At 43.9% G+C, this 27,298-nt stretch overlaps 1 protein-coding gene and 1 long non-coding RNA gene across 2 annotated transcripts in view; one reads left to right on the top strand and one right to left on the bottom strand.

The window, feature by feature from the left end:
• PEX5L (peroxisomal biogenesis factor 5 like) overlaps positions 1-27,298 on the top strand; it is a 150,388-nt gene extending 123,090 nt beyond the window's left edge. The window contains exons 9-15 of the mRNA XM_037136887.2: positions 13,321-13,437; positions 15,921-16,064; positions 18,780-18,850; positions 20,580-20,777; positions 21,434-21,599; positions 21,991-22,148; positions 25,328-27,298. Of these exons, the coding sequence (XP_036992782.2) occupies positions 13,321-13,437; positions 15,921-16,064; positions 18,780-18,850; positions 20,580-20,777; positions 21,434-21,599; positions 21,991-22,148; positions 25,328-25,532 (1,059 nt within the window). The 3' untranslated portion in view covers positions 25,533-27,298. The remainder of the gene's footprint in view (positions 1-13,320; positions 13,438-15,920; positions 16,065-18,779; positions 18,851-20,579; positions 20,778-21,433; positions 21,600-21,990; positions 22,149-25,327) is intronic.
• On the bottom strand, positions 4,463-7,356 carry LOC128626270 (uncharacterized). The gene is made up of 3 exons (XR_008390190.1): positions 7,120-7,356; positions 6,859-7,019; positions 4,463-5,146 (listed from the first exon to the last, which is right to left on the bottom strand). It is a non-coding gene; the product is annotated as an uncharacterized LOC128626270 (long non-coding RNA).

Consider the following 27,298-nt stretch of genomic DNA (forward strand, 5'->3'; position numbering starts at 1 on the left):
GCACCCATATCTTCTGACATCTCCTTAAAATATTTTCAACACCCCCCGAAGAATTCCTTCCTGGTGACTGTGCAGTCCCTGAGGTCAAGAACTGTCTGTTTTAGCTTACTAGTTCAAAAACGTTGGCCTAGAATTAAAAGTTCAATACATATTAAATTTAAGTAATACAACCTACTCTCCGCCTGTTTTTCTATAGACCAAGACTGTTGACTTGGTCTTTTTAAGAACCAAAATCACCAAGAAAATATATCCCTGCAGTCAGATTCCACAAAATCATTTCATATGAGGCATCGTTCTCTGAACCAAGAGGACACAAGCCATTGAGTATCTACCCAATTTCTTTGGACTAATTTGATGACAATGGAGTGGAAAAGCACAGAGTGGCATCAGGAAGACCTAGATCTAAATCTCAGGTTTTGCCCTGTGAGCCATTTTCCATTGGCAAGGTATTTAATCTCTGTGACCTCAGCTTCCTCATTTGTAAAACGAAAATGATGCCCGGAAGCTCCTTTGACGAGTCAAGGGAAAGAGTGCAAGAAGCAGCACCTCTCTGTCAGCTCGGGGAACCATGGGTCACAACAGGTATTTGTGGAGCACGTGTCGTGCGCTAGGATTCGTGGCCGTCACTGTGTTTAGTGAGCAGAACTCGATAGGGTAAAAGTCAAAAAAAAGCTTTACTTTATTGTCTACTTCCATTCAAACCCCATTTGTGAGCTAGGATTATCCCAACCTCTGACTGAAATCACAGGTTGGGCGTTTATGTTAATTTCCCCATGGCTGTTGTAACAAAAACACCACAAAACAGGTGGCTAAAAACAAAAGAAACATCCTGTCTCACAGTCTGGAGGCCGGAAGTGTGAAATTAAGGTGCAGGCAGGGCCAGGCTCTCCCCGGAGCCCTAGAGTCGGGTCTTTCCTTGCTTCTTCCAGCTTCCAGCAGCTGATCCCTCCGATCTCTCTCCCACCTTCACTCGGCCTGTCTTCCTCTGTGTCTGTGTCCAAACTCCCTTCTTCTTCTAAGGACACCAGGGTCCACCGTAAGAACCTCGTCTGAACTTGATTACATCTGCAAAGACTCTATTTTTCAACATCACTTTCACAGATACCAGAGTTGGGGACTTCATGGTATCTTTTAAAGAAACGTAATTCAGTCCATAAAAGTCCCGTAGCTTTCTAATCACTCTAAGATAATGAGAAATCCTCCAGATTCTTTTGATCTCCAACAACGCTGTGTCAATAACTAAGACATGAATTCCTCTGTAATAGTTAAATGACTCCTTCCCATGTTCACAATTTAGAGCTTCTTGCCTCCCCAAACCAGGAGTGACCTTGGGCCTGATCCTCTGTAGTGGGGAAGCCGCCAGGGGAACCTTCTGTCTGTTGGCTTTGCTTTTTCCCCCCTCCACTCACTTGTCAGTCTCTGAGTCCTCCAGGGTGGGACCAGAACAGTGAGGAGTAGGGGAAGGGGTCCAGCCTCACGTGGCAGGTACCCCATGGCCTGGCCTAGGTGTTCTCTGGGATCAGTGGATGTTTCACGCAAGTACATTCTCTCATGTTCTGCTTTTGTGGATCTCTCAGAGACTCCTACTGGGAACAGCCATCTGCAGTTCCACTGAGAAGGTCACCATCCTCACCCTTCCAGGAAGTCCTCTTGGAATTCACCACAGCTCCAGGATGGCGTGTCCCTTCGTGGCCTAAACCTGGTCGTGAGAAACAGCCCTCCCTGACCATTCACTTCATGGAAATGCGCTCCCCCACTCCCTTCAATGTTAGCTGTTTTATAAGAACCATAAGCTAAATGTTGGGGGACACATGATATAGATAGATAGATAGATAGATAGATAGATAGATAGATAGATAGATAGATAGATGATGTCATTTATATCTATCTCATCTATCCCCCATATATACATATATATCACATGTGTGTGTATGTATGTATTTAATGTATATAAAACCATTCCTTTTGTAAATCCTACAGAGGTAATAGGCACCAATTGTTTCATTATATATATTTTTGGAATCATAGCCAGAACTTAGGCTAAAAAAGTTCTGTTTTAACATTCTATTGTAGTTTCCTTCATTCCTGATAGAAAAGAAGCTGAGTCCAAAATCTGTGACCTTGTAGTTCTAAACAGAATGAACTTGGTTTGTCTCAGAAAATTAAGTGACAAGAGACAAGCAGAAGGGCTCTGCTCTGCTCTTTCCTCCAGCCAGGATGCTGTTTGCCGAGCAACAACACTGACTGACCCTACACACTGGGGACGGGCTAGCACTGCAGGGCAGGAGGAGGGACACGAGGGCACAGCTGTGAAGAGGGTACAGAACAGGAATTGTGAGACACGGGTCTGGCCCTGGTTCAGTTATTAACTAGCTAGGGGCATTGAGCAAATCATTTCTGAAGGTCAAATGAGTTAATACACTTGAAAGCTCTTTAAAAATTAGATACATTCAAGGTGACAACCTTGTTGCTCTTTGTAGGAAGCAATGCAGTTTTATCACTAAATCCTCTTACTTGTTCACTTAGAAAATCTCTGATTAGCTCTTCCCCTGTTGCAATCCCCCTAGTCTCATCCCAGATTACTGCAATAGCCTCTAATTCATCTCTCTCCTGCCCCCCACACCACTCATCCCCATAGGGAGGGAGGGAACCATATGTTCCTACCGCTTCTTACTTCCTGTTGTGATGCTCAGATTCTATGAGAACAAAAAAAAAGAAAGAAAACATAGCTGTTCCTTTCTCTACCCCATTTTTATCCTTAGTCTTGGCCATGGTTCAAATGTGGCATCTGGTTTAACAGTTAAGGATTAGTTAGATAGATAAGAAGATGGATGGGGGTGGAGGGAGGGGTAGGTAGTTATTAATGTATAAAATTGAAGATGGGGAAAGCTGGTTAAATGAAGATCAGGGTTTTTCAGCTATTTCACACTTTTGATAACTCCAAACACACTCCAAAGATGGTTTTATTTACTGTTAGAACAATGTATGACAACGTGTGTCTTTTCATTTGCCTTCAGTCCGGGGTGATCTGGCTTGCACTCATTCCACAGACATTGCTCGGACGAAAGCATCACTTATTCACTGGTAGTCACACTCCCAGGTACACCCGAGCTCAGCTAAAGCTCTGGGGAGCGTTGGGCACTGTTAGACACTTCCTCCACTTAAGGATTCTCTTCTGTTGGACTTTCCCACCCCACAATCCTCCTCCCTCTGGAGTAGGTTCTTCCTGCTCTGCCTATTCCTTGTTCCAGGGAGTGCAAGCCCTGCAGCCTGCTCTCTGATCCTAACACAATCTCACCGGTTGAACACATCCCCTTGTGTGATGCCCATCAACATTCACATGCCGGTGACGCCAAGATCCAGATCTCTGGCTCTGACTTCCTCCCGAGACCAAAGCCACATGGCACACAGCCTTCTCAACATCTCTGCTCCGGCGTTCCAAAGGCACCTCACGCTGAACTTACCCAGATCTGAGCTCTTCACTGTAACCCTGTGTTACCTTTTCTGCTCTTTGACTCAGGGAATGGGATCCTCCGAGAAAAAGTTTCCCCTCTCTCTCCTCGACACCCCCAGTTTCTGTCTCCTTCCCACCCTCCAACATTTATCTCTCCCCTAACATCTAATGAAACACCAGTCCTATTCATTCTACTACATATCTCTCAAATCCACCCATTTTTCTCCATCTCCACTGCCAATGTCCTACTCTGGTGTGTCTTACAGGGACAACTATAACAGCGTTGCAACTGCTCTCACTGCCTCCTAAGTGCACAACGGAAGGCTCCACTTAGTCCATTCTCTTCACTTCAGCCAGAGAGAATTCTAAAACACAGATCTGCATAATGACTCTCCACTTGTCCTTAGAGTCCAAACCCGTTGACCTAGCTATATAAGGTTCTCCACGATACGGACCATTCTTGCTTCTACATCCTCTTGTCTATGCTGGCATCATCATAAATCTTCAGTCCCTGGAAGAGGCCATATAATCTTTCTCTTAGCTTTTGCACATGTTTTTCCTCCTATCAGAAATGTTCTCCATCACCCCATTACCTGGCTAACTTCTGTTCACTCTTAGAGTCTCAGTTGGCTTACATTGCTTCTGGGAGAATCCCTGAACTCCTAAGTCTAAGTTGGGTTTCTCTCCTCCTTGCTACTCGACTACCTTGTCTCCCCGAGCTTACAATACTGTATTGTTTGTCTCTGCCCCACCAGACCGCACACTCCAGCAGCAGGATTAGCATAGGTCTTGTTCATTACTATACTCAGGGAACTAGGACATTGCCTGCTACATAGTAGCCTTGTCAATAATTTGGCTAAATGAATGAATTAAATGTGTAAGTATATATAATAAATCACATCAATAAAAATGTTATGTATGAAAAAATCCATTTAATAGACATTAGAAAAGCACTACTATCTTGTACATCTAAGCATTTCTTTTAAAAACAAGGTATGCCTGGCCCTTCGAAATGTGTTCCGAATTACACTGTAGCTCCTGAGACTACTGCAGGGATATATCATTCGTTAAAATCCAGCAAATCTTGCCAGTACAGCCTAATACCGTCAGTGAAAATAGAGGAATGTCAGTCCACCCATAACTCCTCTCCATTGTTTGTTAGGTTCTGTAGAAAAGAGTGTTATGATGGCTGATTTTCTCCCGGACCAAGGAATCACAGACCTGGCATTTCATGGGGCTTCTTTTCTGTGTTTTGATGCTGGGTATGAGTCAGTTGCTGCCAAAAAGCTGGATGCAATGCCCAGCATCCTTGGCAGAGAAAATATTTCCCGACTTCTAACCAAATTAATCCTCACAGGCCAATAAATCAATACACAAGGAGAACGTGTGATAATTTTGACCATCTGGAATCTTTTTAAGGCATTGGTGGGTGCAACAGAAACTACCTAGCTCCACAGTAGTTAGTTCTGAACAACGAGAAGTAGCTCCATGTAGCACAAACACAGCCTCCTCTCCCCGTGATACCATGACCCTGGTCCAAGTCGAGGGGGCTCCTGGTAGCTTTTCAGAGTCCTTGCTATGCCCTTGAGTCAGCTGGTTGATTTCAGTGTCCACGAAAGTGGCTTATGGCACTTTCTTTCCCAACACCTTCATAACAAACTGGACTGAGGCTCTGTCTTCACATCTGGCCCACTGCGGTGACAATCACGTAGTCAAAAAGAAAAGGGGAGAAAGTCAAAATACCAGTTCAGTATGTTCAAAACAATGTGAGTGATTTTTCAATCTAAGTTGTCCATCAAAATGACTGGCCCGTTTTTTCCCACAAATAACCCTAAAAGATGGTAGAGGGGGCAATATTTCCACAGTGGAAGATAGTGTGAACATGGCATTTAGATAGAAGGTAAAATTCTTTATTGCCAGGAATGATGTTGGAAAGGAAACTGCCTCTAAGCCAATCTCTCTGGCAGCCTTGTCCTGCAACAGAGGAAAGGGGAGGAGCAGGGAGCCTGTTTACATGCACAGACATCCTAAACTTGTTTGACAGCCTAAGCTTGTTTTAGTCATAGCTGTACACGCTACCCCCGGTGGGTAGCCCGGTGCTTTACAGCAGCCATGTCCTATTTTAACGTGAGAAAACTGGAACATAGATTCAGTAACTTGTGCGAGGTTACACTGCGGTTCACTGATGGAGCTGGAATTCCGACCTGTCTAGCTCCCAAACTCCTGCCCTTAATCACTATTCCCAATATAAAGAATGTTTGCGTGTTTTTCGGGCCCTAAAACAATTATAGAACTTAAAAGTTGGTCACCAAAAAATAATAAATTTTTATCAATAGTCGCTCTTAGGTTATTTTAAAAGCAACAACAATAAGGGAAATCAAGAGGTTGGAGGAAGAAAGGTTAGGAACTACCCAGAAATCCCAATACACTAATAAATTAACTGTTTTCATTTTCTCATGTTTCATCCAGTCTTTGTCCAATCTGTATACATTATCATATGTAGTTTCAAAGGCTAGCTACTATTAAAAAGATAAACACATCAAATGAGTTGTCTTCCCAAAAACATACAGAAATTATTTTAACTCTCCCCTCCACGTACTAGGTTTCACTTCCTTTTCTGGAACAATGACAACAACAAAGTCTTGACGAATTCTGATTCACGCAGAGGATGTGAGGGTTAGGGAACCTGCTGGCTGATTGGAGATCAGTCTCACTGGAAACAATCATATCAAAACAAACTATGTGGTAAATTCCTATTTCTCACAGTTTCGCAGGATACACCAAATTTATCCTGCCGGCAGTCTCTGTTTTTGTGGAACTTTGGATGCTGATGTGCTAGGTGGGACTCAAGCTCAGCAGTTTACAGGCTGTGTCCTGGAGGACCCTAAACCTCTCTCTCTCTCTCTCTCTCTCTCTCTCTCTCTCTCTCTCTCTCTCTCTCACACACACACACACACACACACACAAGGTCATCCACCTCTTAGATATTTAACATGTATATTAGCATTTGAAGATACTGGGAAGTCACACAGCAAAGAACCTGTTCTTTTTTGTCCAGAAGGGACAGCTCAGCTCCTCCAGGGAGCCAGGCAGATGAAGGTGATGCTGTGGTAGTGACTACGGCAACGTGGAAAACCACACGGACCACCGGGAGTGGCTCCTTCTATGGGTCTAGTGTTAACAGCCCATCGTGAAGGTTCTGAAATCCAGGGTTTGATGTGAAATTTCCTACCTAGGATTAGGAGGAAAAATGTTTCTGGGCTAGATCTGGCCTCTAGGTTTAACACGATGTTTCTCAGGCTCATGCACCCACAGGGCTCCGCAGGGGGGTGGCCATTGTGGAATCTGCAGTCTGCCGCGAAAGGAAAGAATGCAACATCTTGAATTCTGGTCCTGTTACTTACCAGACTAGTGTGACTCTGAGCAAGTAACTTTATTTCTCTTTGCACTGTTCGTTCACCCTACCCTGAATCACAGTCGCCTCTGTTTTTATGTTATCACTGGACAGTGAGCTTCTTGAGAGCAGCATCCACATCTAGGTGTTTTGTTTTGTTTGTTAACAGTCCTGTAAGGCAAAGCGTAAACACATAGTTTAGGTTTAAGGAATACTTCTAATAGTTTACTTTTTAAAACTATGGGAGAGTTTCCCAGCAGCTTCTCCCTACCTGTAGACGTGGCTAAAGGAGAAGAAACCCCCTCTGGAACCGAGTCACACTGTTGGCAGCTCACAGTCCACGGGCCAGTCCTTTATCGCGTGACTTACTGTCACGTGGAACAGGAGACAAGGCTCACACCCCAGGACCCCCGACAATTTCCTCACTAAAACATGCTGCCAGTTGCTCAGAGAGCAGCCAGGAGGCCTGGGAGAAATCAACAGCCTCTCAGATGCTGACCCCACAAAACCTTACTCCCTAAGTGGCAGCAAAGCCAGGCTTGGTCTCCAAACCTGTGGTTTCCAGTGCACCTTAAGGGCAGTTCTTTGTTGTGAATACAAACACCTGCTGGAACCACAAACATAGATACAATCACTTGCAACTCGGCTTCTGGAAAGGCATTTGTTTGCTAACAAACAGGCTAATGACACCTGCCCTTTTGGACAATGGGTTTTGCTCACTGTGCTTTAATACTCCATTTCTCTTTACCCCTCCCCAGAAGAGGAAGAATAGAAAGAACAGAAAAGTCTCTCAGATCCCCTGTTAGAAACAGCTCTTGGTTGCCTCCTGACATCCTGCTCAAGCCTTGTGTGGCATTATTGCCAGCCTCCTGTGCCCTTTTTTCTCCTGCTCATCATTTCCGATTTTTCTGCTCCACGTTTCTGCAGCTGATCTGCTGGCTCGTCGTTTGGTGAGAGCCTCAGGCTATTTGCCCAGATGCCTGCGACATCTGCAGTGATGGTCGGCTCCCTTAAACGAGGAAGCATGTCTACCCCAGAGGCAACTGGAAAATCTGTATTCAGTGCTAGTACCAATTTTTTTTTGTTTGTTTTTCAACACTTCTGAACCACAGTTTACAGTTTGTCAGATTTCATCTTCTCACTATCCTGGGAGACATTCCTCTTCATTTGCAAATATAAAGTAGCATTAACTGCCAATTCCTGAGCTCTCAATGTTACAAGTTCTAAGCACTTTGCATACATTGTTCCACGTAATGTGCACAACCACCCTCGGAGACTTTTTACATTTTACAGGTGAGGAAACTAAATTTAAGAGGTCACATGTGAGGGGCATGGCTGGGAGCCACACTGTTCTGCCCGATGCCAGAGCCCATGGGTTTTCCTCCCCATTCTGTTCAGACTGAGAAAGGAGCATGAAGGACAGACCCATTTCTCATCTCATTGAGATTTTATTCACTTTGAGCTTATATTTGTTTCACTCAATAAATCCACTCATTAATGGTGTTACACCAGAGACCCTCACTCGGGGTTGTAAGAGACTGAAGAATTTATTGGGTCAAAGCTCCATCTGATCTCTGAATCATCTTTACAGCACTCCTGACATGCGTCATTCTGTCTATGTTTGAAGACTTCTAATGTTGGAGAACACATCCTTCTGTGGAGGAAGCAGCCTGTTCCATTTTTAGGCAGCTTCATGACGTGTTTGATAGAAGGTTGCCCCCCTGGAACTGCCAGATGCACTCATCTTGGTGGTCTTCTCTGCTCAGCAAGGCTAAGCCAGCTTTCTCAGCCCGCCCCACCCCTCCCACCTATGCTGGTGAATTGCTACATAAACAGGGTGGCTCTTGCACTTTCACTCTTGCCCGTGTCGACTCCTTTGTCAATGACCCCTCATGCCATGGGACACCCAGGACTGCATCTAGAGCTCAGACTAATTCCGACCAATCCAAATTCTCTGCCGGCCTCGATCAGGGTGCTGCACGTCCACAACTGCAGCCACAGGTTGAATATGTCCTCTGGGCACTGGAATCCTCAACTAATGCTGAGCTCCTAGTCAACCACACATGTGGCGAGTGGGGACGGCTCAGCCACTCTTCACCGGCCTGGGCTACTGGATCTTAGGGCGATGAGGCCCCAGGCTGACTGCACGTAATTTCCCTTCCACAAAATGTGTTTGTGGTGACAAACAGTTTACCCAGGCTTGCACAGTGGCTTTTCATCTCTCACCATGCAAGTGTGTGTATAGAATGTACAGAACAGGAGGGTTGGTTGTTTTTAAAGTGTTGGTCCAGCCACAGTTAATCAATGGATATCTAAAGAGGCAAGTAGAAAGCCAGACTCCTAATGGGCCAGTTGGATTATAGTCTCACAGCCATCAGTTCTTTCACAACGTAACCCCAGGGTCTTTCTAACCAATAGTTATGTCTGATTACAAAGTCAAAACTTTAACTCAAGGATGACCAAAATAGACTGGTAAGTGGGAACTGACAGTATGTTGCTATCCTGAAATTTTCCTGGTTCTAGTTTAAATTACTGATTTTCTTATTATAGTTTAATATAATTAATTTTATTGTCATGGTTTTTATAAAATTTTTCATTTGCTAGTTTTACCATCAAAAAGTGAAGGGAAAATGTCAAATGTAATTTGGGGAAAGTGCTTTGAAGTATAATTTTTGGACATCAGTGAACAGGCTTCCTTTCCCCCTTTTCTGATCTTCTGAATCGATCTGCATAGATGAAGAAGTCTGAGCTATTTGTCTAACAAACCCAGTCTTCCCACTTTACAAATAAGGAAGAATAATGTACAAAGGGGTTCCGACGACTTGCTCAGCTCACAGGGTAGTGGCACTTGCCAGCACGCCCCTCTCCTGTTCCAAACCACTAACGCAGAATATCTGTGTTGAAGGGATGCAGAGAGGCAAGAAATTGCTCCAGTGTGGGATCTCTGGAGAAAGTAAAACTGAAAAGAAGTCAGCATTTTTAAACCAAATCTTACTTTTTCTCCAAAAGAACACATGCTAGTAACAGGAAACTTGGGAAATGCTGAAAAGCACAAGGAAAGGTGTTGGGGCAAATCACTCGTGGTCTCACCCCCCGGAAGTGCTGCTACTGGTGCTTCCCCAGCACATTCTTTGCTGTTTTCTGTCATATGAAGAAACATCATAACCCAAGGGCTATTCCATGTTGCAATGAACTCTTTGTAAATTCCATTTTTGCTATAATATTCTTAACTTTCCTATTTTTGAACAATTAGTTAGAAGGGAAAGATTTAGATGGCAAAAAGAAAGCTATCTGGAAGAGGAACATGTATTTACCGCAAATTAAAACACCAAGTATTCACTGATATGTATTTGAACTTTGAGGTGGTGGGTGATTTTTGGTCATTTTTTATATTTTCCAATGCTGCCAAAACACTGAGTACAGCTACTTTTATTGAGTACATATCATGTGCTTTATGCCACAGATACATTTCCTTATGTAGCCCTTTTAATGACCAACCAAGGTCACAGTCGTAGATCTTCATCTCAAAGATAAGGGAAATGCGCCCCAGAGAGGGAAGGTACTTGCAGAAGGTCAGTGAAGGCGCCAGAATTTGTTCCCAGGTTCATCTGAGGAGAAAGCTGCTGTTCTAAACCATCGTACTGCGTATCCCAAGTCCTTTTTTAATGACTACCTACCATTATGATAGCCAGAAAGCTATTTTTAAAAATGAAAATAGTTTGCAAACAATACATCATTTCTGGTATAAGCAGATCACTAGCCTGTAGAATATAAAAAACAATCTACCAAAATCTCAGAACAACTAAGAAAATCATCGATATGTCAAATCCTCTCTGTCCTGTCTAAAATGTTTAAATTCAAATATGTCTCAGGTTTCTCTGAAATTGATTAAAAATTTAAAAAAGAAGCAGTGTTAATTGCAGTTACATGAATGAAGTCTGGATTTCGAGATGGGGTGAAAATTGATTGTGCTAAAAGTAGTCTTCTGTAATTAAATGAAGCTGTGCTGTGCAGTTTAATTAGTCAGAACTTATGCTAGGTGGTGGTGGTAATTCCGGGAGAATCTCATCCAAAGAGAGCCTCACAGCCCCCCTCAGCTGCGGCTTGGCCGTTTTCCCCAGCAGTCTTGTTTAAGCATCTACTGCTCTACCTTGAAACCACAGGAAAGGGGATGCATCCTTTTGTAACCAAGATGTACACGTTATAAAACCCTTCTCATTCTTTCATTCAGAAGAGTTGTCATAGCTTTAAATTTTAGGGACTCGCACTGCCTTACAAAGTACTGAAAGTCATCAGCATTTCACATTACCTATGGGGGGGGGAAGTCAGCAAACATTGTAAAATTCACTTGACATATTTGTCTTGGCATCTGTGAAGGCAACTTGAACCTGTGTCTTTGAAATGCTAGTCAAGACAATGAGTCTCCAAGAACAGTCTCTAAATGCCTCAGTATCTAAATGTTCAGGTTTCACGGTACTTACCAAGGAAAGCTAATTTATTTTTTTACTCTTGCCTTTAACCTTTATTATTATAAAATCAATGCAAAATCAGAAAATTCAGGAAGTACAGAAAATTGTAAAGAAGCACGAAAAACACCACCCATCATCCCTTCATTCAAAGAGATTACTCTTAACGTGACGGCAGATTCTTCCTAGCCTTTCAGCCAGCCATCGCTGCGTGTACCTGAGATCCCACGGTCTGTCTAGTTTGATATTCTACTAGAAAGACTCATTGAAAAAGAAATTTTGAATTTTGTTACTAATGTTAGCCTGGATACGTGGTGGCCTTCATCCAGGGGAGGCCCCTGCTGAAGTGACAGGACCCACGTCAGTGGTAGGAATGGGTACCCTGGATATAGCAAAGGAAGAGAACAGACCTTTATTTATTTCCTAGTCCAGGGTTAGTCACACTGGGCTGCCTTTATTCCCTGAACATTTGTATGCAGAAGAAATAAGGTCATATTTATCATTCAAAGCAACTCTGAAGGAGAGTTCCCACCCCAGCACGCCCAGCACCAGCCACGAGGCTGCAGTGGAGGGTGAGGCTGGGAGGACTAAAAGGCAGAGGGCAACCTCAAGTCAAGTTGACGGTGTGTCAACAAGTCTCAGGACTGAGAATCACAGAAACGAGATTTGCAGGTAGAGTATGGATGTCAGCCCCAGACTCAGGTGTTCGAGAAATACCGATTTCTTTGTTTTCTCTAAAGAAAATAAAGTGGTTTCCAAGCATCTCTCTTACCACACCGGCAAGGTAAACGTAGTCTCGGACACCTGATCTGGAAAGCCTACGTTTTGCCAGAAAACAAGGACCAAGTCTGCACCCTGCTGTTCGCGGTGCTGACTGCCAACAGCCGACCAAACCCCACGTGCTGCCTTGAAATTTCGTTTTTCTCTATTTCCCTGACACCTGAGCATCAGAGCTCAAGTCAGCCCCACCCCACCCCAGTCACACCCTCTGTCATCCCCTGGGAGGTCAGTCTAATTTGCCAGAGAAACACCAGACAGCTAAGCCCCAGTTTCCCACTCACCTCAGAACCTACCACCTTCTTTCTCCACCCCAGAAAGTTCCCCTCCTCTCTTCCATTCTTTAAGATACTTCCCCGCTTTTCCTTTCCCCGGGACACTTAAACCACCCTTTTCTGGCTTAGCCAGATAGAAGCCAGTGTGGAACAGATCTTGCAGAAAAATTCTTCTTCCATCCAGAACACAAACCCCCTCTGAAGTAAACAAATGGCCAGGTTTCCCTTTTGAAAGATATAAAAGAAAATTGTAAGGGAAACAAGCAATACTTTTCAAATAAAAATCACCCTGCCATAGAAAAGACCTTGAAGAAGACTCAGTCAAGTTCATACCCAAAGCCAGGATCCTTCATTCTTTAGCACCAGCAGGCTAAGTTTGTCGTAAGGGGATAAGCATGGCCCTGGGAGCCAGACCAGGGATCAGATCCTGTTGGACCCTCACTATGTGACCATCACCCTCAAGGCTCAGTTTTCTCCCAGCACAGCACTTGCCACAGAGTGGGGTCAACCAATAATACTTTCCCTTGTGCACAGCCCACTGCCCCCCACCCACATCACCACCCAGCCAGCCCCAAAGCTGCGGTTCCACCTGCTCAGATCCCAGGAGCAACTGCAGGAAAGGCCATCCGTCCTCAAATGTGTGCCTGGCACCCCCACTTGAAATTGCTCAAGCAATGGACTTTTTCGCTGAATTTGGTATATGTGATCCAGGTCCTTCACATGGTAGCAATGTTCCTGCTGGAGAAAGTACAGTTAACCCAGTTCAACACTCTGACCACTGAGCGCTCTCTGAAAGCTCTTCAGCCATGAGCGTCATCGGAGATGGCCGGGGTCAGCATTTTACTCCTCCTCGGGACTCACTTTGATCTGTAAGGAAAACTGTCTTTCTGGAAATAAACCAAATGATATAGCCTGCTCTTAAATCCATCTCGCTTCCTTTTTCCTGTCTCTTAGTCAGATACAGAGTTTTGGGATAAGATGCAAGCAGAATGGGAAGAAATGGCCCGGAGGGACTGGATATCTGAGAACCAAGAAGCCCAGAACCAAGTTACCATCTCCGCTAGCGAGAAGGTGACCGATTCTCTTCTTATTCATGCTGATCCATTTCTCATCCACATTGGATCATATGCTTATAAATTAGTTGGTAATTGTTTTGTGAAAAATCCAAGACTCAAACAGACAATTTAATGGCAATAGGACCTAGAAGAAATTCTAGTAAAAGAAAACAATATAATCACCCAATGTATGAAAGCAGCAAAGCTAGAATGGAATACCCTTATCTCTAATCATGTAAATACGGGTGTTTGGCAGCTGGCCAGAGCTTGGATCCTGACTGCTGGCAAGTTACCTAAACTAAGTGACCTTGAGGGTGGGTTGGAAAAAGACCCTGGCTAACCCCACAATGCTTTCTGTCAGACGGGTGAGTCATGTTGATGAGCTAACAGAAGGGAGATCAATGGGCAGGGGACCGAAGCAGGGCTTAGGACCGTATTTCACAGGCAATCGTTATACAGCCAGCAAAGAAACTCAGCGGCAAAGACAACCTACCCACAACCAGGTCAGGTCCCAAGAGGACTCCTCAGAGCTATTTCCTTGACAGGCGCCCTAGCTAATGTGAGTGAATGAACGGAACGACCAGCCAAATTACCCATGGAGTCCCAGTTGCCCTTGGATTTATGCTTTTAAAAACAGTTGGGGGAAAAATTACCTTGAGAAATAAGTTTAAATGACTTGAAAAATAAAAAGTGATGCGGAGATTTTCTACACTGGGAAGGGGGTATCATACATAGTTTATGCTTACATTATTGTTTTTGTGGAGGAACTATTAATAATATTTAGTTCTGGGTAATTTAATCTACATAGTCATCAAAATGTCTTTCTCTTCCTAAAAATATTTTTTGTCCCTCGGTAGGCCAGAACAACCTTTTCCTTAAAAATAACTGTCTTTAAAAAAGAAAAAAACTAAGTAAGAAGAAAGAACATTGACAGAGATCACCACACTCTGAACTCATCCTTGGCCCGAGGCCTGGCTAGGGCCCTGAGCTCCTCAGTCCCAGGTCCCGGTACCCACACCCCACTGCATAAACTTGATGGCTTTTGATAAGGGCTTTTGTCTTTTTTAAAAAATTATTTTATTGTTGTTCAATTACAATTGTGTGCATTTTCTCCCCACCCCCAAAATGGCCATACTACCCAAAGCGATTTATAGATTCAATGCAATCCCTGTTAAAGTACCCATGACATATTTCACAGATATAGAACAAACATTTCAGAAATTTATATGGCTTTTGTCTTTCTGAAGGCCTCTGTTCAATCTGTTTTAAAACCTAAGTAGCATCCTGAACAGACTAGCTTAATTGTATCTATCAAATTAGAAAGCTTTTATGATAACCTGTGCTACCTCATGTTGCAAAATATTGTCTCTCAGGTATTTCTAATGAGAGTTTAAAGTGGTGCATACTTTCTCAAAAACAATTCGACTTCACCTGTCAAGGGCCTCTCAACAATTCACAGCTTTTAGCCTAACGAACCCCTGCGGAAGTCAAAGGTAATAATCAATGCAAAGGAAGATTTGAGCCTGAGGCTTTCCCTGTATCTTTATCTGTGAACACAAAAAAACTAAAGTAATCTAAAAGTCCATCAATAGGAGTCTGGCTGAGTAAATTTTAATATAAATAATTCTAATAACTAAAAGTAAGTGGGGCTTAAGCTACAAAACTGCCCATGTGGTATGAGCTTATTTGTTTAATTTATATAGCCACAGAAAAATACCAGATTAGTTGTACATTCTGCATTTTTTTAATTGTTACAGTAAAAAGAGGATCTATAAATTTAAAACACACTTTCTCAGTGGGCTATGCAGCCACCGGCAGGGTAAACACTGGTTTGAAGAGTGGGAAGGCAAACAAAGTCCTAGCTGTTCCGATGCTTTGTAGCCCCCAGAGGGCCACGGTCCGCCCGAAGCAGAGCATAGATGTGCAGAGCATAGAGTAACGCTTCAGGGGGCAGCACAGAGCAAAAACGGGTGCAAAAACTCAGAGTCTTTAAAGTCCTGGGTGGGGGCCGCAGGGAGTGTCCGAAACAAAGTGAACAAAAGAAATATCAGAAAGACAACACACTCCAAAATATTAGCAGTGGTCATATTTAAGTTCTGCCGTTATGGGCAACTTTTTGTTTCTTTATGTATTATTCAATAACAAAACCTAAAATTCATACAATGAGAATGTACATCCAAAATAAGGGAAAAACAGGAGCTGAAATATTTTTTAATGTTGACACTATTACAGATGGCCCCCATTTCCCTGTCCTTTGCCCTCCTCCACCCAACCTCCAACCCCCCATCATTGAAATCTAAATGGTTAATTTTACATTATGCATATAAAGTAAAATTTCACCATAATAAAAACATTTATTAAAAATTTAAAAAGAAATTTCATTGCAATTAAATGAATCTATTAATTTAAATGAATTAAGTAATTTCATTAAAATTCCAGAGGAACCGACTGAGTGTGAGAATAAGCCAGTGGGCCTGCGCTGGCCCTTCTGTGTTGCAGGGCTATTACTTCCACACCGAAAACCCCTTCAAGGACTGGCCCGGCGCATTTGAGGAAGGTTTGAAGAGGCTGAAGGAGGGGGACCTCCCAGTCACCATCCTGTTCATGGAGGCGGCCATTCTTCAGGACCCTGGAGACGCAGAGGTGTCCTTCCTTTCCCCTTCATCCTGCCGGGCTCAGGGGGTGGCTGTGCGTGCTAATGAGGGACAGAGGGGTTCTCGGGGCTCTACCGAGTGGCATTTTCATCAAGCAATGATTCTCAAAGGAGTTAACCTGGGTTAGAGCGATACAGCCTGTTTTCTAACCAAATCTGCAGTATCTGTCTGTGGTGCCCCAAAACTAGAAGGTGGGGACAGGCAATGGAAAGCTAAAGTTGCCTCCCTGGAAGCACAGTGGCAGCCTGCAGGGGGCAGTGTGCGGTCTTGTCTGGGTCGAGCCACAGCGTATGTCACCATCGATTTACTCAGTCCACATTTATTGAACATATATTACGTCCCAGGACTTGGGCCGCACTCGGGCTCAGCACACTGAACAGCTGGAAAATGGAACCAAGGAAAAGACACGTTTAGTGGTCCGTGTGGAGGGACAAGTGAATATAAATCAGCGCAGTGTAACACACGCAAATGCACAAGAGGCTAGGAGAGCGGAGAGCCAGACCACTGACGCAGCCCCCCTGCAAGGGGGTCCAAAGCCGAGTTTTCCAGGACAGAGGATTAATCCAACACAGCAGGGAGCTGAGACACTGGGTCTGCGAAAGAGGGAGGGGAGAGCAGCAGGCAACAGGAGGTCGGCAAGTGTTCGAACCTCACGCTGGAACCAGGAAAGAGCATGTTATAAAAACCTGCCTCTGAGGCGTGATTGGAAGCAAGGCCGGGAGACCACCCACGAGGCTTCTGCACCCCGACTTTGTCCGCTGCACTTCCGAACCTGTGAGGGCCTGTCGTAAGACAGTGGCGGGTCTGAAGTCTTTTTCCTGGTTTGTCATTTCCAGAAGGCATAAGGCCTAGTCCCAGGGAATTAGAGAAATTTTAGGCAGGAGCCTGTGTGGTGCCGAGAAGGCGGCCCAGAACAGGGGGCCCACTTCCAGTCTGCCGCGCCGGGCGGGTTGCCTCCGCTGGGGGTTCGCCCGCCGACGGCCGTGCGATCTGGAACAGGTCGTTTAAACGCCCTCAACCTCCGTTCCCTTCCGTGTAAAGTGGGAATCGCCATTATAATAACTTTCTCATTGGGTTTTGTAAGGATTAAATTAGTTCGTACAAATGAAGTAGAGTCAGCTGAGCGCCTGGCACATCAATGCTTAGCCTTTATTACTGCTATTGGTTAGTCTGTGTGGAAAGAACAAGTAAACGGATCACTAAAGCCGCTGGTATCCAGTTAGTCAAAACATTGATAATGAAATGAAATTGAACTAAGAGCTGGAGTTCTGAACCAAAATATTAGAATTTTAAAAGAGATACTTGCATCACTGTAGAAGAGAAAATAACTGCATTAACAGAAACATACAGGCAACCCCCCCCCACACACACACACAAATAATAATGTCATCTCGCATTTCTGAATGCTGTGTATTTTCATGTGTATTATTATATCATTTGACACAACAACTCTGGGAGGTTTTTAAAAAGCATATGTTATTACCCCAGATTCCTAAATAAGGAAATTTGGACACTCGGTTACTACTGGCTCCTAGACTGGACCCGGGCTGCCGAATTTGTGTGGACCCCGGTGCTGAGATGATGGACGACCCAGGGAGGGAGCGTGAGGTGGCACCCAGAGCCCAGAAAGAGGCCCTCAGAGAAAGACTGCTTCTTCAGTCTAAAGAAGCATTCTATGTGCAGAAGGTGAAATAAAAATAGAGGCAGCTGTGTACACATTTGAAAGAATCACTGATACTGTGGGGAGAAATAATTAGTACTTTTATGAGTTTGTAATAATTACCCATAAGGGAAAAAACTGATACAATTTTGTAGCACTTTAAGGCGACTCTGTATATTTTCATACAGTTTGCTTTAAAAATGTGGGAGAGTTATGCACTGCCCAAACCTTCATATTTATTTTTAAGATATTTATTTACTTACTTATTTATTTCTAGAGAGAAGGGAAGGAAGGGAGAAAGAAAGAGAAACATCAATATGTGGTTGCCTCATATGTGTCCCCCACTGGGGACCTGGCCCACAACCCAGGCCTGTGCCTGACTGGGAATCAAACCAGCGACTCTTTGATTCGCAGGTTGGTGCTCAATCCACTGAGCCAAGTCAGCTGGGGCTGCCCAAACTTTTTTAAATCCCTAAAATTTGGATGCACCCACCCTCTCTCTCTCCCAGCAAATCTGACGACAATGTCAGATTGGCCCAACCCTCTGTCAGAGCTGCACACGTGCCGTACGGGTTTTCGTCTTGTTTTCCTTGGTCCTAAGTTTCTTGTTGCCTCTTTAAAAACTGCCTGCCTTTCACTTATACAAGCTGATTTCGTTTTGTGTATCTTGAGATTTCATATTATAAACTTAAGACTATTTAGCTACATTTTGGGGCTATTTTTATACCTTTTTTTCCTCACAAATGCATACTTTCATCTTATGGTTTTAAGATACCTACTAGCTCAGAAACTCAGAGGTTTCCATGGGTCACAGGAGACAATAAATACTGAGAGTTTGTAAATTAAGACAAAGGATCTTGACCCAGATGTCACAAGAGACTTTGAATGAAGAAATTAATGTAATATTTTTTTCCTTACACGAGACTCTCGCATCTGAAACAGGCTGGTCTGCATAGAGGGGTCTGTTGGAGGTAAACACACCCACTACTGCACAGGAGTGATTCTGCTTCCTCTCGCGATGCTGACATCAGTTGTTTTTTGTAGGCATGGCAGTTCCTCGGGATAACCCAGGCAGAGAATGAAAATGAGCAAGCAGCGATTGTCGCCCTCCAGAGGTAGATGAAGCTAAGTGCAAAATCACGGGACTGGTGGACGCTTGCTAATGGACTGCCTCTTGTTGGAGATTTATCTTGTGACCTTTAAATACATTGCAAAGAATCTGGCCAGAATAAGTGCTGAGATGCACATATAATTTACACTTAGCTCCAAAAATAAGAACTTACAAAGACATAATGTTCCTACACCACAATGTTTGGCAGAAATCAATTGACCTTCGTTCACACAGAAGTTTGTGTTAAAAAGCAATCATGAAATACTCATTCCATAAATAGTTTCTCTTAAGTTCCTATCTGAAGCTTCTGAAAGTTTACTTCAGAAAAAAAATACATACTCAAAATTATCTCAGTGCAATTTTAGCTCCTGGTCTACAGAGCATCTCCTGAAATAGTTTCAGCAACCTGCATGTGTAATCCCTGCGCACCTGACGAAAGCCCTAGACTACTTTGGGTGGGTGTGGCATCCCACCAGACTTGATTAGAGCCCCTAGTAAAACTCTGACGGGGGGGGGGGAGGAGGAATGGACAGACCCTACCAAACAGGCTTCCACTTTCTCTACTCCTCCTTACGTATAAACCTCTTCCTAAAGCACTGCTATAGGTGCCACGTAGGACTTGCTGCACAAAGTCTTATCCTGGGGCTACCAGCATGGTCATCACCTGGGAGCCTGTGAGGCCTGCACAGCCTTGGGCCCACCCAGGCCCTCTCTGTCAGGATCTGCACTGAGCAGATCCTGGCTGATTCCCATGCACATCAAAGTTTGAAAAGCCTTTGCTAGAGGCCAGGGGAATAGCATAAGGGAGAGCAGCTGTAGCCCGGGCCTTCCTGTAAACCCACATCAATAGCCTGGAAACACAGGATTTTCTTCTCCTTTGCGAAAGACTGTTTAATCTTTCATCTCTGGATGTCCAAATCTAATTCAAGTCAGTTTGCTTTGCAGATAAGGGGCATTTAATATAATGATAGTAGAGCAGCATTGAAATAATGATACCCCTACTTCTCATTAGATTAACTACTGATAAATTATGTGCAGGGATTAGCCATAGTTTCTATAGTTTTAAAATCATTTATTAAAATCACCAAACCTAACTCGAATCAGGATGAGTTTTAACTTTCTTAAAAATATGCTTAGGTCCCTCAATGGACCTAGAGAGCTTTATGCTCAGCGAAATAAGCCAGTGAGAGAAAGACAAATACAATATGATTTCACTCGTGTGTGGAATCTAATGAACAAAACAAACAAGCAAAATCAAAATAGACTCATAGACACAGAGAACAGACTGACAGCTGTCAGAGGGGAGGGGGGCTGGGGGACGGGGTGAGAAAGGTGAAGGGATTAGGTCTATACAGCAGTGTGGTGATTATCAGAGGGAATGGGGTGGGGGAGGTAGAGGAGAATATGGGGGGACACAGGCTGGTAGGAGACTTGACTGGGGGCAGTGAACACAAAAGATATATACAGATGCTGTATTGTAGAACTGCACACCTAAAACCTATATAATTTTATTAACCCATGTCACCCCAATACATTCAATAAAAAAGAAAAAATATATTCCTAGATCCCAATTTTCACATAGATAATCGCTGTGATATTCTTCAGAGGCTTAACATAAACTTAGCAATGCTTTCGTACCATTTAACTAATAAAAACCTCAAATTTTCTAAAGAACTGTTCAGACTCTGGCTTCAAAACAAATCTGAAATTGGCTCCCCCCCCCCTCCTTTCAGGTGCTTAGAATTGCAGCCCAATAACTTGAAAGCTCTGATGGCTTTGGCTGTGAGTTACACTAACACCGGCCATCAGCAGGATGCCTGCGAAGCTCTGAAGAATTGGATTAAGCAAAATCCAAAGTACAAATACCTTGTGAAGAGCAAGAAGGGATCTCCAGGCCTCACGCGGAGGATGTCCAAGTCTCCGGTTGATAGGTATCCTTCTCATTAATTACACCCTTACACACAATTAATCACCATAACGGTAATTAACGAGCCTCAGGCCCGCGCCACCACCCAGGCCAGGTGGCTTGCGGGGAAGCAGTCTGCCAGAGGGGCAGCACTGATCGGAGAGGTTGAGCCGAGATCAGAGCCAGCTCTGGGACACCTGGTCCACACTGCGGGCACTCACGGACATTTATCCAAGTGCCATACTCTAAAGCCAAATGTGGGCATATAATTAACCCGAAATAAGTTATAATAAGTAGCAATGTGCCAGGTTTTATAAAGCCTGAGAATTAGGTATGAGGAAAAGTGTAAGTCCGTTCTTCTGGAATTTTGTTTCTAACAGCAATTCATCACGATATGTTAAACCCTTCCTCCCGGAGGCCTGGGGGCCCGTGGCCCTAGGGTGCTGTCCGCAGGCACTCAGAGGGCCGGCGGAACTCTCCCCTCCTAACCCTGTTTGTGCACAAGATACTTAGAACCACCAGCAGCTGTTTTCACCACGCAGTATTCACCGTTCTCTCTAAGCTAGGATATTTTAAGCAAAATGTTTCCATTCTGTCATGTTTTCTCAGAACAGAGAACATAATAGTAAATCATTTGTGCTCATACTATTTGGATCACAAATCTAATTTCCCCCCTGGTAGCTCTGTTCTGGAAGGAGTGAAGGAATTGTATCTGGAAGCTGCCCATCAAAATGGAGATGTGATCGACCCAGATCTGCAGACAGGTCTGGGGGTGCTGTTCCACCTGAGCGGGGAATTTAATAGAGCAATTGATGCTTTTAACGCTGCCTTAACTGTTCGACCAGAGGTAAGTGTGCAGCAAGAAACCGTGAGGTTCTTTCTTTAAAAATAAAAAATTCACGGGACGTACTTTGTACATTTTTGCTACATTTTATTTCCCTGCTTCCAATGGTTTAAAGTGATCAGTACTAACAGATGCTACTGTGGCTGTTAATACTTAAGTACCTAAAATAGAAACGTGAACTGCCTGACAGCATCAAATGGTAGCTGCTCCCTGATGAATGAGAGTCATTTCACAAAGTAGCCATAAAGATTCCTGAGTCATTTGCCAGGTCATGGCCCCTGTCTGTGAGCACTGGGTAAATTTTTAGCCATCGTCCTCCTTCTGCGAGGAATCTGAGACTATTCCATCGTTGTGGCTTGTGCTGGTTATTAGAGCACTCCCCTTTCCTCATCAGGACTATTCATTATGGAACCGTCTGGGGGCGACCTTGGCCAACGGAGACCGCAGCGAGGAAGCCGTGGAGGCCTACACGCGCGCGCTGGAGATCCAGCCCGGCTTCATCCGATCCAGATACAATCTGGGCATAAGCTGCATCAACCTGGGCGCCTACAGGTGAAGTATGGCCGCCAGCAGGGGGCCAAGAGCCCCGCTCAGGGCTGAGACTGAACAACCTGAAAGGTTGTTTGCCGCTAAAAAATGTCTGCTTTGTGGGAGGAATCCTCCTCCTCCTCCTGTTAAGGTTAAGCGTGGAAACTTGTGACCCTGAGGCCTATTGAAGCAGGAACAATTGGCTTCAGAGCTTCTCCACTCTAAAGATCTAGAGCAGCAATAGCACGGGCATCTTGGGAAATGCAGACTCCCAGGCCCCTCCTCTAGAGATTTTGATTCAGTCAGCCCGGTTGGGACAAGTTAGCTGGTTCTGTAACACCCCGCCAAGAGCAACTCTTTGAGAAACATGAATAGTCCAAACCACTTTCCAGGGAAGGAAAAGAAAACCTGGGTGTGGGGGCACAGGAGAACCCAGCAAAATGACAAAATGACTTAAGAAGAGTCCAGGGCCAGTTTTTGGCAAAGCACCAGCCAGAATCCAGGTTTTCTAAATCTAATTTACTAATAAAGTGAGTAATAAAAAAATTCTGAAGGGAAGTACTTTTAAATGGTGGACTTATGACGTGTAACGTCGTTCTTCCCTCGCGACTGCTCGCTGCCACCCGGGTCTTCGTCCTCTCGCGTCTTCCCCGGCAGTGGGTCGGCGGGGACCACAGATGACCTTTGTTTCTTTTGTGTAATCAAAGTGTGGCTTTTTTCTTCTTTCTTTTTCTATTTTTTTAAAATTTGCTAAGTAAACAGGCATTGTTTTCATAACTGGAAAAAAAGAGGACTAAATGTTAGTTTTAAACCCCACCCCCCCAAAAAAAAGTCAAACCCTTTTTCATTCTCAGGAAGAGCCAGGCTTTTAGAATTAGACGCGCTTGGGTTCAAATCATAGTTCTGCCATTTATTGGTTTATGACACTGAGTACATAACTTTGACCCTCAGTTTCTTCACCTTCTTAAAAAAAAAAGCAGGCATTAATAATGCCGATCTCCCGGGATTATCGTGCAGCTCAAGTGTAACTGCCTGGCACAGAGCAGGAGTTAGTGTATGATCGTCACTGCGGTCGCAGCGGCATCAGTGTCACTATGATTTGGATGAGTCATCAGAGAGCTCCATCACTGGGTTGCATTCTTTTGACCTCTGAAGAATTGCCATTTCTGAACTGCATTAAGACATCGTGCCTTTGGCAAATACTGAGGCTTTAGAAACCAGCTGCTTCACTTATAACAAAGGGATCCTAGAAAGAACATTCATTAGTCACTGGATTATACTCTGTCCCCCAGAAGCATCTTGCTCAGGTCAAAGCCAGGGGAAGGGAGTGGCCCCTGAGCGGCTGGTCTGTTTTATTTTGTGAACAACATGGTGGAAGGGGCAGCTTGCTGAGGGGCTCGTTCGCATCAGCTGTGCGGAGAGCTGGAGGGGACCGGTCTCCATGGCCTGACAGTGTCTGTTTTGTATGTTAACTTCACTCCTGGCTCTGTCTGATTTCCCTAAACCGATTTTACCTTTACCCCTTTTATTCACTTATGTTTTATGAAACATTTTAGGTCTTTTTTTTTGGAACAAGGAAAGATGTAAGTACATAAATACATACAGGCATATTGAGTTGAATTAAAGGAGGCTTTTATAAAACTTCCAGATGAGTTTTTTTCTTAATTATAACTTCTTAGTGTAGAAAACATACTTGAGGAGCCAATAAAACACTTTCTTGGCATTCGCAGATACAAGCCTCAGCAGGGGTAACTATTTGCCGGAGGCCGTGAAGGTCCCTGACAGGTGGGAACCTTTTATCCTCAAGCAGACAGTATCCTGTACAAAAGCAAGTCAATGTTAGGGCTGCTACATAAAATACAAGTGCCTGGTTAAGTCTGAATTTCATATAAACAGTAACAAAATGTTTAGGGTAAGTATTTTCCGAGTATTGCATGGGGCATACTTTGCATGGGGCATACTTATCCTGAAAATCATTTGTTTTTTATCTGAAACGCAAATGTGTCTGTGCATCCTGTATCCTTTGGGACTAAATCTGTCCATCTGGATCAAATGGCAACTTTGGAACATCTCGGCTAAGCCTGGTAGGCCTTAAACTGTCATGCTGGGTATGGGAAACCTTGTGATGTGATAAACACCTTGCATTTTTTTCCTGACAAAAAGAGACCAAGTAAGACCTAAACCTTAAATGAATTCTGAAAATAAGTTTAACTTGAGGTGTAAACAAGTGCATATGAATAACGACCCTCAATAGAAATGTGACTTGGAAGAGAGCCAGGAGCTGGTACAAATACTTCAGTACCCACCGAAGTCTGGGACCTCTCGCCCAAGAGCTGCAGGCGAGTGCGTATGAGCTGTAACACTCACCGTGTCATCTACACTTTCCATAAAGCATCAGGGTCAAGCCCTACCCTAGTACTGCATACAGTTGAAATAAGGAGCGGACATTGTTGGCCCAAAACTTGGGTACAGCTGCAAACACTGCCCTGCTGTCCGTCGGAGCTCCAGCGTGAAGCTTAGACCAATGAATCTTAACCGTGTCAAAAGTGAGGGCCCCTTCTTAATGAAAAAAGAAATCTCATCCTCCTTGACAGTAACACAGAGTGGTGCAAAAGTAGGTTTACAGCTGTTTCTATGGAAAATAATTGAAAAGTTAACAATTCAACTAACAAAAATAATCCAAGGATAAACTTTGCTTTGTGTACTCAGTGCTTTAAACCTAAGGATTCCAGCCTTGGGGCTCTGATGACAAACTCAGCTGAACCCCGCTGCGTTGCCTCTTTCCACCGCCAATAGGAAAAGTCAGGCCACTTACTTTGAGTGAGGCCAGATGCTTCCTTTCAACCCTCGTTACATAAACCACATCTGCAAACGGATTACATCTTCACATCACTCCTGCGGTAGGGGAAAAGTGAATGCATTAAAGAGTGAGCAATGGTTTGGTCATTATTCTTCCTCTCCCACATGACATTCCTAAAATAAAAATTGCTTTGCTCTCTTCTTTCCAATTTCACTACATTTAACAATGACTTTTCATGGAAGAATCATGACAGAATCAGAAAGTTGTTCCTCTGATGACCCAAGACACCATAGAAAGGTGGTTTGGGGTTTTAGACTAAAATAACTTCATCCATTATTATTGTCTTGTTTGCTCTTTTTGAAACGTGCCATATGCTCAAGTGTCTCTTTTTCTCCCCTCTTAGAGAAGCAGTCAGCAATTTTCTCACTGCCCTCAGTCTGCAGAGAAAGAGCCGGAATCAACAGCAAGTTCCCCATCCTGCCATCTCTGGGAACATCTGGTCTGCCCTCCGAATCGCGCTCTCTCTGATGGACCAACCAGAACTCTTCCAGGCGGCTAATCTCGGTGACTTGGACGTCCTCCTGAGAGCTTTCAACTTGGATCCTTGAAGGAAAAGGAAAATAATAACAATAACCCTTTGCCTGTATACATCACTGAGAAACGCAAACCTATTTAATTTTTCATTCCAAAAAGGTGAAACCAGACGTTCAAAATGCCGTGGTGATAAAACCCAAGGGAATTCCCACAGACAATGCCCAGGCTCTGTTTAGATCCAAAAGCACAACATGTTGTCTAGAGAGTCAAGGTCAGGCTCGAAAGAAGAATGAAGAGGCTCAAGACAAACCGAGATTAAGTGACTATGTGAATACTCTTTTCACAAGTTGCAAGCTTATCTCAAAACATCTTCGGGTTTTTGTCCCCACTGGTAGCTGATGACACATCTAAGGAACGTGCTCATGGGACACCTGGAGAAAACACTGCCTCAGATCAGGGAATTCCAACTATTTCTGAACTGTCCTCTGAAATTCCCCCTTTCAGAAAGACTGAACATAGTCTGGGCCAACGTGCATGCACAAATATTAACTAAAGAGAGGCATTGCTTAAACCTATTCCAATTTTAACTTCTACTGTAGCTTTTTGATTCCAGAGAGGCTTTGCTGTCAAAAGCAGTTTTTGCACTAGAAACTTTTGCTGTTCCCAATCAAAACTTTTTGGGGACTGTATATATGCACTTTAATATCTTATTTATGCCTTGCTGGAGTTTTGTTTTGTTGCTCCAATTTTTAACTTTGGGGTAAAAGATTTGAGAACTCAGCCTTGTTAGATCAGTGGACCAAATAAAAATTCCTGAAAATAGTTTTTTCACAGGGTAGGATTTTGAAGGAGTGTTTTTCTTAAAAGCAGGTATGACGTAGGGTATAAATATGCAAACACAGACCTTATTCACATGCTGTCTGGGACTGTGTGAATTTAAGCAGGAGATAAGATACTGTGTCTTCATGCATTGTCTGCAGGGCAAACGTGTGATGATATCATGATTTCTACTGAGTTAACATTAACTTGTTTAAATATCATATTTTCCTCGCTCACTAGCTGTTCTGCACACTGATATTCCTTTTAAACTGCTAGCATTTTAAATAGTATTTCTTAGGAGTGATAAACACACGCGTCCTAACGATTGTGTTTTCTTAGTTCTATAATAATCTGCATCGCTCACCCTTTTGCATTCTAAGTGAGAGAGATCAGTATTTTCCAGCTGAATCCCACTGAATGGCAGAGGTTTCCTCGGAAAGACGTGTGGCCCTAGGGCTCGTTTGGAACATTTATCAACTTACCAGGACTTCCTGTTAGCAGTGGTGTTTTATTTCATTAATTACATTCCACTCGGTTCTTCGGAGTGTTTTGTGCTTGTTGGGGGCTTAGTGATGGTTTGGACAGACATAATTTTTTAAAGGATTAGAAAAGTTGTTTGTAAAATGCTGCCCACAATATAGTTTCACCAATGCCCAATTCTGGTAATTTGCCCCAGTAAGTTTTCTCATTCCTCTTCAGTTTGTCTCCTTCCTTTCTCCAAGTCTTGCCCAGGGCACTCCGATCCCAGCTTTCTTCACATTCTTTGGTCAGTAATGGGTGGTTATACTAACGACTACAGCTACCAAGCAAAACAGCATATACATGAAGACAGTGGAGTTGATGGGGGAGTGAGCTTCTTTTTGTGAGAGGGGATCCACGCCCACCCTGAACCAGAGGTGCAGGTGGAAGTTGTCCCCTCTGTTACATTCGAGATTCTTGACATGGGGAGTGGTCTCAGGTGAACATGAAATGACAAATCCTTGAGGCTTACACATATAGGGTGTCCAACCTGTGGCCCACA

This window comes from Artibeus jamaicensis, unplaced genomic scaffold (genome assembly GCF_021234435.1).
Source record: "Artibeus jamaicensis isolate MK-2021 breed Jamaican fruit bat unplaced genomic scaffold, CSHL_Jam_final scaffold_474, whole genome shotgun sequence".
NCBI lineage: Eukaryota > Metazoa > Chordata > Mammalia > Chiroptera > Phyllostomidae > Artibeus > Artibeus jamaicensis.